General features: G+C 39.9%; 1 protein-coding gene across 1 annotated transcript; it reads left to right on the top strand.

The window, feature by feature from the left end:
* Nucleotides 1–68: 68 nt before the first annotated feature.
* LOC133709107 (F-box protein At5g49610) lies at nucleotides 69–1802 on the top strand. Its single transcript, XM_062134719.1, has one exon. The coding sequence runs from the start codon at nucleotides 446–448 to the stop codon at nucleotides 1529–1531; it is 1086 nt and encodes a 361-aa protein (XP_061990703.1). The 5' UTR covers nucleotides 69–445; the 3' UTR covers nucleotides 1532–1802.
* The last annotated feature ends 8441 nt before the right edge of the window (nucleotides 1803–10243 follow it).

The raw sequence follows: 10243 nt of genomic DNA on the forward strand, positions 1-10243 counted from the left end.
CAAAAAAGTTTTATTTGTTTATGAAAAGTAACAGTAGAACAGTTGGCCCAACTGGTCAGTATCTTAAGAGCCCAGAAGCCCATCATTTCTGAAACTCAATCGCTGCCGTGATAAGATCCTTGAAATTTTGCTTCCAATCCTTTGTAAATCCCCAAAATCCCTGTTCCCACTTCCAACCCATAAACCCAACGATCCCCATCTTCTGTATACTTATATAAATATTCCCCGAATAGAATCAAGGGAAGATGCTCTTTTTCTCAATCTTTTTGGGTCAAAACGAACAAAAATGGCGCAACTTGAACTGAGAACCCACCTGATCCCAAACGCAGTTTGATCAGGTACCCACCTCGGAATTCTCATCTGGGTAAGCAAATTCATCATCTTTTTCCTAATTTATGAAACTGGGTATATTGGATCTTGTATATATATTCGTTGAAATCTGACTATGAATTCGCAAAGACATGGCTTTTTCCCGGACGAAGTCGTCCTTCAAATTCTTTCAAGGCTGCCGGTTAAGTCACTTTTCAGGAGCAAAACTGTGTGTAAACTTTGGTATAGATTGGTTTCTGATAGGTATTTCATTCAGCTGTACAATGAATTGGCTGTGAAGAACTCTATGTTATTGGTTGAGGTCTCCGAGTCGTCTGGGTTGAAATCGAGTTTGATTTGTGTTGATGATCAGAAGGGTGTTTGTGAATTTGACTTGGATTTCTTGACGGACAGGGTTAAGGTCAGGGCATCGTGTAATGGTTTGTTGTGTTGCTCTAGTATACCTGATAAGGGTGTTTACTATGTGTGTAACCCTATGACTCGGGAGTTTAAGCTGCTTCCGAAGAGTAGGGAGAGGAATGTGACTCGGTTTTACCCTGATGGTGAGGCCACTCTAGTCGGATTGGCTTGCAATTTGGCTTCTCAGAAGTTTAACGTGGTTTTAGCTGGCTATCACCGCACTTTTGGTCATAGGCCGGATGGGACTTTTAAGTGTATGATATATGATTCTGAGACGAACAAATGGAGGAAGTTTGTTACTTTCCAGGATGATCAGTTTAGCCATATGAATAAGAACCAGGTTGTGTTTGTGAATGGTGCGCTGCATTGGTTGACGGGTGGTGGTTGTTCTTGTGTCCTTGTGCTTGATTTGGAGTATGATATGTGGAGGAAGATGTCATTGCCTGATGAATTGAACTGTGGAATGGGGAATCGGTTTTACTTGTTGGAGTCGGATGGATGCTTGTCTGTGATACAGATTTCGGATACTTGGATGAAGATTTGGGTTTTGAAAGATTATGTGAGAGAGGAGTGGTGTTTGGTTGATACTGTGAGTCTGAGATGTATTAAAGGACTTGTTCCAGGGATTTTCCCCATATGTCAGACTGGTGAATATGTTCTGTTAGCAACACATAAGCAGATATTGGTGTTTCATCGCAAAAGTCGTGTGTGGAAAGAGATGTACTCTGTGAAGAACAGCTCTACACTCCCATTGTGGTACTCAGCTCATGCATTTCGGAGCACGATTTCTTCTTGCCATTAAGAGATGAACTACTTCTAATGAACTTCTGTACATAACTGTCCTATGTTATTGCTGGTTTGGTTATGAACCTGACTTGTGCTGTATAGAGTTTGACACGGATCTGTTACTTCATTTTGTTTTTATGAATATGATGTTAAGCTTATCCATCTTGTATTGTTAGTATTGGAATACCATGATTTGTGGTTGTTTGGAAAACTGATTCATGTAAGAGATGCATTACCTTCCTGGCTGCAGTTATTCTATACAGTCTGGCAAATATTGCCTCTTTTTATATCGATAGTTCTTGTAATATGTTCTCCAGCATTCTTTGTGAGTTTGTGTAATATAGAGGTGAAGTAGCCTTGGTTTTTACTTTTTACCATATCTTGGAACTACATGTTTTATTCCACAGGACTCTTTCTTCATCATTACACTTACTCTGCGATAGGTAAATAACTCCAGACTAGAATCATTTGATTTATATTTCGGTTGATAGTTCAAAGGTACCCCAAAGTTGCTTTCTCCGGAGACCTCCTGCTATGGTTACCACTTACCATACTTGATTACATTGCTGGGGTAGCTCAACCTAGGAACATTTCTAGCAGTCTGATCTCGGCTTTCATCTTTGTTTTTCGTTTTTCGTTTTGGGTCTTGGCCCCCAGTGTACCAAAAAGAAAAAAGGTACCCCAATTTTTCATATTCGAAGATGTCAAGACACGGTCGCACCTTTTGACAAAACATTCGACAGCAAAACCTCAATAAAATTGTAAATTTAAAGGTGTGCAACTTTTTCGATGGAAAAAGACTCATGTACCGAAGGTCACATATTTGTTGGTAAAAGTCTAAAAGATTAGCTTCAATAAAAATAAATAAATAAAAGAGGATTCACTTTTGTCAATAAAGTATTGAGAAATTATATACACACATCCTATTTTACTTAATACACATAATCTGATTTTTGTAAAATTTTAAATCACTATTTTATCATTTTTTCTAATTATAAAAAGTAAAAACCCACAGTCTCCCCCTTCATATGCTCAATGGTAAACAAACAACCGATGGGGTGGTTATGAGTTATGCTCACGTATTTAGTTTAATTTTGATCAAAATTTATTTGAAATGCATACAACTATATATGCAAGTCTTGTAAATTATTGCAGTATTATTTATTTGAACAAATGAACATGTTTATCAAAACAGTAGAACATATAGAAGAAAAGTTGAATAAGTTTTTTCACTATCTATTTGAGTATTTGCTTGGGATTACTAGAATTATCAAAACAAAAAGTGAAATTCATCATAGTTTAATAGTATTATAGTAGTTCATTGATTCATATATATCTGGTAGGTTTTGATGTCTAGTAAACTAAAGATTATGAGAACCATGGTGCCTTTTTCAGAATGAATAATCAAAATTTTCCAATCCCGTGACAAGTTTCACCTTAGAATTACTAGCTGAACTTAGAAGCAGAGAGAACCAGATAAAAACGAAACGGATGGGGGGAGAGAGAGAGAGAGGTGTTGTTATTTGCAGGAGATCGGAGAAAGAGTGTAGTAAGGGAGATAGAAAGATGAGGAAGGGTAAAAGAGGAAAAATATAGGGAAAAACTGGCAAACAAAATTTGAGAGGTGTGTATGAAGAAAAATAGGATGTGCAAATAAAATTACTCTAAAGTATTTGTTGGTAAAAGTCTTCTATAAAAAAATAAAAAAAATCACATTTTCCGCCATTTCCCTCAATATAGTCAAATTAAATTTTGATGGTTCTGTTGCTCAAAGTATATATGCTGCTAGATGGCAATGAAAATCTACTACTTGCTGGATTGAGAAAAGTTGGAGAAACAAGTGGTCCTACAGTTGAAGGTTTAGCATTAAGAGAAGCTGCTAAAAGGTAAGCAGAAAGTTCTTCAAAAGATTATTGTGGAAGGTGACTCGAAATTGGTTATTGATTATGTCAAGAGAGTTTCTGGCATTCCTTGGAGATTAAAGGCTTCATCAAGACATCCGAGGATTTGATAATTTTACAATCACACATGCCTTTAGAGAAACAAACTTCAATAAAAAAAATGCATTAGCAAATTGGTCATTCAAAGCCAAATGGAGAAATTCAGGAGACTTATATATGTTCCTCCCCTAGTTAGAAGCGCTATTCTTTTCAACTAGTTTGGGTCAGATTGTAGTAAAGGTTTTTGAATCTAGTTTGAATCAAAGAAGAAAAAGAAAAAAACTACAGTAATTTAGTTTTTAAAACAGATGCACCTTCAATGATAAAATATCCATTACACATTTGTTGACAATTTTTTGTCACCAAAGACTTCCAATGTTATTTTATTTCATCACTTTTTTTAGGTGGAATTCTCCACTCTCCAACACTAAGCGGCTGCGATATTGTAGGTTGAGAGCCACAACACCTCTAGGCAAAAAACGCCTCCAATTAGAATTTAGATCCGCTTCTAATATTTAATAAACACAAACCTTTTAGGCAAAGACAAAAATGATCTCATAATAAAAACACCTAGACAAATATGATCAATAAAGTCTAACTAAATTAAGTGAATGAGACTTGTAGCTCCAATGATAGACATATTTCCTCTAGATCACCTTCCAAAGAAAAACCTACATAACTTAATTTGTTGCAATCTATGAATTCTTGCTGTTATAGTGTCACCTAAAAAAATCATCATAGCGCATAAAATTTCTCCAACAAAGGGTATCAGAAAGCCACTCAAAATATTGTTACATCGATAATGCAACCTAGTCTCCTCAGTCCTCACATTGGGCGTTCAATCCAACTGTAGTATCCTTTCTCCTTGTCCAAGGGGAAAGTTGCATGATACCTCCAATTGCCTTCAGTGTTGCAGGTAAAACACCAGCATCGATACCCTTCAAGAACAACTATCATGTTTGCAAATTTCCTAGCCTCTCCTACTGTTGGAACTGCCATTGCCGACCACTGCTTACACCCATCCTCTCGAAATTCCTGCTCATTCATCAACAATACTTGATTTCCCAAGCTGTTAATTCGAGTCCATTCATATTCGGACAGATCAAATCGATAAACTTGCCAATAACTTTGGTTAATAGCAGTATACTTGTAACATGTAGACCTGATTGCTAAGAACAGCTCCCCATCAGTCGACTCAACCAAGCAGTAAAACCTAGGGTTATATTTATGAAAGTAATTATCGTTCTTTCGAGTCCGATTAACTGCGGCATCGGAGGCAGCTAGTTTCAGTAACGAACTTTCAGAGTATCTATAGTTCATCACAGTGCAATCTTGAAGTGTGACATTGCAGGTAGCCAATTTCAATAACGAACTATCACTCTCATTATAATAAAGGCAGTGTAAAACTCCATCAATACAGACCAAATCACCAATATCAGCAGCACTAGGACCAGTTGTATGAATTGTACTCCATCTTCCATCTTTGAGACTAAAAGTATTTATGTTGAAGACTGTTCTCCAATCACCAGAATATCCAACTCCACGTCTTTCGGATACAACGAAGATAACACAATCAGGAGAAGTCGGCGGAATAGTGAACATCACTCTAGCTACAAATTCAGTTTCGAATCCATGCAAGTTCGGATACCCAAATTCTAATGGTAACAAAGGTAGTTCGATAATTTCATTAAGAAAAGGATTGTAAAAAAACAATACAGCTTCACTACTAACCTTTCACCTTTGTTTCTAACAAAAGCAACCAATCATATCTCGAAGCACAAACGCTAGCAGAATCTAATTGTTTTACCTCTTTACTTACAACCGTTTCTTTACGAGAGTAGTAAGTTTGTTTGGTCGACTGAGCGCGAGGTTCAAACATATTGTTGAAGATTGTTCCAATACGTATCGTACTTCTCCAAGGGGCATGCGCAGTTAGCCATGGCATATACATAATGGTATGGTGTTGAATAGCTTCAAGAACGACCGGTCTCCAAGTCTTGCATACCACACCAAGGCGAACAAGGTCCTTAAATCATAGCTCACCTGGAAGAAGAACAGACCATGAATTTGACATTATGAAAATTGTTGAGTGCTCTGTTGCCCTCGCTCTAGAGTTCAGTTATGTTATCCGCGGTATTTATAGGTTCTAGGGTTTAGGTAGAGTCCTGTTCACATACTCAATGAATTATGTTCTCAATTGTGCTCAACTACTGTATAGATTTAGATTCAATGGTGGATAAGGAAACAAGTAAAATTATTATTCTTCACTATGTAATCTAAATCTAGCGATAGTTGAGCACAATTGAGCAGAGAATTTATTGAGTAGGTGAACATGATTGATTTAAGTATTTGCTGAGGTAGAGGAAATACATGCTAAAACACTCGTCAAATCACTCTCCAACCAAATACAATGCCAACCCATTCGAAAAGCAATCTCAATACCAATTATAACTCCCATTAACTCCGCAAAGAAAGCTGAGTGTTGACCTAAACCTTGACAATAACCTCCAAAATATTGACCATTCGCAACCCGAAAAACACCACCACAAGCTGCAGGGCCAGGATTACATTTAGCTAACCCATCAGTGTTAAGCTTAATCCAAGGAAAAATAGGGGGATGCCAAAGAACCAACCGAGGAGCAACTGATTTGCGAGCAACTGGTTGGATTCCCAGGCTCACTAGCAACTGAGAATCCAACACACCACGGGAATAACCAGGCAAATGAGGAGCAGCAAACCGCAACCAAGATTTAATAGAGCGAAAAACACGCATAAGAGAAGGCCTCTTATCATTAAAACAAAGCTTATTACGTGTTTTCCAAATAGCCATGAAAGCAAATAGACAGCCAGCAAGCCATAAATTTTTTAGTTGAGGAGAAAATGGTTTACCAACAATTGTACTCCATAAATCACCAATTGAGCCATGAGTTGGTAACGAAGTACCAAAACAGCATGACTGTTTAAGTATATTGGTATTGAGAGAGATTGATGAGAGAAGTGTATTTCATTATAGAGAATAGGAGCCCTATATATAGGGATTACAAAGTGCATAATCAAAGAGTACAAGGATTCCTATTCTAACTTGGAGTAGGAAACCTCTCCTATTACAACTATAGAACTTATCCTAGTTTGACTAGGCACACTAAGTGTCAATATCCTTCAACACTCCCCCTTGTGCCGCTCAAACTTGGTGGCGACGCTTCATCCGTTGCCTCGTTAAAAACCTTGCCAGGTAACAAAAACCCTGTGGGATAAAAATAACTCTGGTCGAAGGACAAAAAGAGCACAACACGTCCTTCACTCTTCGAGATCGAACATGCAGACATCATAACTCCCCCTGATGTCGATATCTCCCCCTGATTGCTACAATCGTGGGAGTTCGGATAACTTTCTCAATCCGATGCTCTTCACATGTTTCTCGAAGGTGGATTGAGGTAACGACTAAGTGAATAAGTCCGCTACATTATCCTCTGATCGGATTTGATTCACTTCAATCTTTAGAAGTGATTGTTGTTGCTGATTATAAAAGAACTTAGGCGATATATGCTTGGTGTTGTCGCCTTTGATGAAACCTAACTTCATTTGTTCAATACAAGCTGCATTATCCTCATAAATGCATGTAGGTTCATCCGTGCATGGTAGATTTCAAACCACAACTTCCTTGAATGTGTCGAATTACGGACCTTAGCCATACACATTCACGTACAGCTTCATGTAGAGCAATAATCTCTGCATGATTTGAGGAAGTAGCAACAAGAGTCTGTTTTGTAGACCTCCAAGATATCGCAGTGCTTCCCATGGTAAAGACATAACCTGTTTGGGAGCGACCTTTGTGAGGGTCAGAGAGGTACCCTGCATCAGCAAAACCCATCAAGACATCATTGTCGTTTTGATGGAGGGAGATAGGAGGACGCCGGCCACCATGAGCGGCGGCGGCAACATGGCCGGCGGCCATTCCATGGACGGGGGCGTTTTGCCTTTTGGGGTCCTATCCCAACATTCCGTCATTCATTTTCTCTCTGTAGGGATAGAATAGGCCCATATCAATCATACCTCTTAGGTATCGAAAGATGGTCTTTACACCAATCCAATGGCGGCGTGTTGGCGCAGAGTTATGTCGAGCTAACAAGTTCACTGCGAATGAGATATCCGGTCTTGTGCATTGAGCTAAGTACAATAATGCGCCTATTACACTCAAATAGGGCACTTCGGCCTCTAATGGTTCTTCGTCCTCATCCCTTGAACGAAACGGATCTTTTCCGGGCTCAAGACTACGGCCGATCATGGGAGTACTCGCAGGCTTCGCTTTATCTTCATTAAAGCGCCTTAGGACCTTCTGAGTATATGCAGACTGATGGATCAAAATCCCATCACTACGGTGCTCGAGTTCTAAACCGAGACAAAACCGTGTTTTCCCAAGATCTTTCATCTCAAATTCGGATTTCAAGTATTTAGCAGTTTCCTTCAACTCATCTAGAGTTCCAATTAGGTTCATGTCATCGACATAAACTGCTACGATTGCAAATCCGGAACTTGTTCTTTTAATGAACACGCATGAGCATATTTCATTGTTAATATATCCATTCCCAATCAAGTAGTCACTTAGACGGTTATACCACATCCGTCCGGATTGTTTTAATCCATATAGTGAGCGTTTTAATCTTATTGAAAACGCGCTCCGTGGTTTAGAGCCACTTGATTTGGGTAATTAAAGTCCATCTGGAACCTTCATATATATCTCTGAATCTAGATCCCCATAGAGATATGCAGTAACCACATCCATAAGCTGCATGTCAAGTTTTTCGGAAACTACCAAACTGACAAGGTAGCGGAACGTTATAACGTCCATTACGGGAGAATATGTCTCCTCGTAGTCGATTCCAGGGCGTTGTGAGAAACCTTGCGCCACAAGGCGGGCTTTATATCTTACCACCTCATTTTTCTCATTACGCTTTCTAACAAAGACCCATTTATGGCCAACAGGCTTTACACTTGGGGGTGTCTGCGTTACAGACCCAAATACCTGTCTCTTTGTTAGTGAATCCAATTCAACCTGGATCGCATCTTTCCATTTAGGCCAATCTGCTCTTCGTTGACATTCTTCAACAGAGCGAGGTTCGATATCATCATATTCTATAATTCCTTTTGCAATATGATATGCAAATGCATCATCAATCGCCATAGAATTTCTATCCATCATCTCATGTACACTAGTGTAATTTATGGAGATCTCTCTATTCTCTGGAGTTGGTTCTGACATTGGAGCGTCCCCCAATGATGTCTCTTGGACATAACCATAATCCGGAATATTCTCATGAGATGGATTATTCACATCGATGATTAATGGATTATTTTGTGTCAAACTCGTTTTCTTTCTTGGGCAAGAATCCATCGAACCTATGGGCCTCCCGCGCTTCCTGGCAGGAGCCGTGGGCCTAGCCATAACGTCACCATCATTGAGAGATGGGACGTTGGCGCCATGCTCATGCATTCTTGAGTTGGCGTCATGTCCTCTACTTGTAGGGACATCGATCCTTGCAGGCACGTTTGCAGCAGGTATGTATGATCTCGTCACTTTAGCGATATCAGAAAACGCATCAGGCATCGATTCTGCTACGTTCTGAAGATCGAGAATTCTCCGCACTTCAATTTCGGACTGTGCGGTTCGGGGATCAAGATGAGACAGAGTGGGGACAGACCACGACAATTCCTGTCGTTCCTGTTGAACATTGATGTTCTTATCTCCCCCTAACGATGGGAAGACTGTCTCATCGAAGTGACAATCCGCAAATCTAGCGGTAAAGAGATCGCCTGTCAAGGGTTCTATGTAGCGGATAATCGTTGGAGAATCATATCCAACATAAATACCTAATCGTCTTTGAGGACCCATTTTGGTGCGCTGTGGTGGCGCAATTGGCACATAAACTGCACACCCAAATATGCGTAAGTGTGAGACATTAGGCTCATACCCAGTCACCATCTGGGATGCAGAAAAGGGTTGAGTGGCAGTGGGCCTCAGACGAATAAGCACAGCTGCATGCAATATTGCATAGCTCCAAGCAGAAATAGGGAGATTGGTGCGCATTACCAATGCCCTAGCGACCATTTGTAGTCGTTTAATGGCGGCTTCTGCGAGACCATTTTGGGTGTGAACATGAGGAACAGGATGTTCAACATCAATCCCAATGGACATGCAATAATCATCAAAAGTCTTTGATGTAAACTCTCCAGCATTGTCTAATCTTATAGACTTAATAGGATGATCAGGGTGGTGAGCCCTTAACTTAATTATTTGTGCTAGGAGTTTAGCAAATGCAGCGTTCCTTGTGGACAATAGCATGACATGTGACCAGCGTGTCGATGCATCAACCAATACCATAAAATATCGAAATGGTCCGCATGATGGTTGAATAGGTCCACAAATATCACCTTGGATTCTTTGCAAGAATGGTATATTTTCTTTGGTGTCCTTTGCATAGGATGGTCTCGATCCTAACTTTGCTAAAGAGCAGGCTTTGCAGAACGAATGATGGGCTTTAGAAGCAACCAATGAGGATTTTGGTTGAGCCACAAAATCACAAGTGACTTTAGAAGTAAAAGTTGGAGACAAAGGAGCCTTGGTGGCGTCAATGCCACCCTGAGGCCGCAGGGGGAAGGCGGCGCCGACCAAGGATGGCCGGATTTGGGGGTGAACGGCTCCGTGAGGTGCAGGGGCTCCTTCGGTGTCCAAAAACCGAGTTTTACTTCTTTTCGTTCTGAAAAAGGGATGTCCGTGTGAAGTCTTTAAT

This window comes from Rosa rugosa, chromosome 5 (assembly GCF_958449725.1).
Source record: "Rosa rugosa chromosome 5, drRosRugo1.1, whole genome shotgun sequence".
NCBI lineage: Eukaryota > Viridiplantae > Streptophyta > Magnoliopsida > Rosales > Rosaceae > Rosa > Rosa rugosa.

Bases quoted from the DNA above. Each gene is read 5' to 3' on its own strand.
- LOC133709107 (XM_062134719.1), top strand. From the start codon at position 446: ATGAATTCGCAAAGACATGGCTTTTTCCCGGACGAAGTCGTCCTTCAA.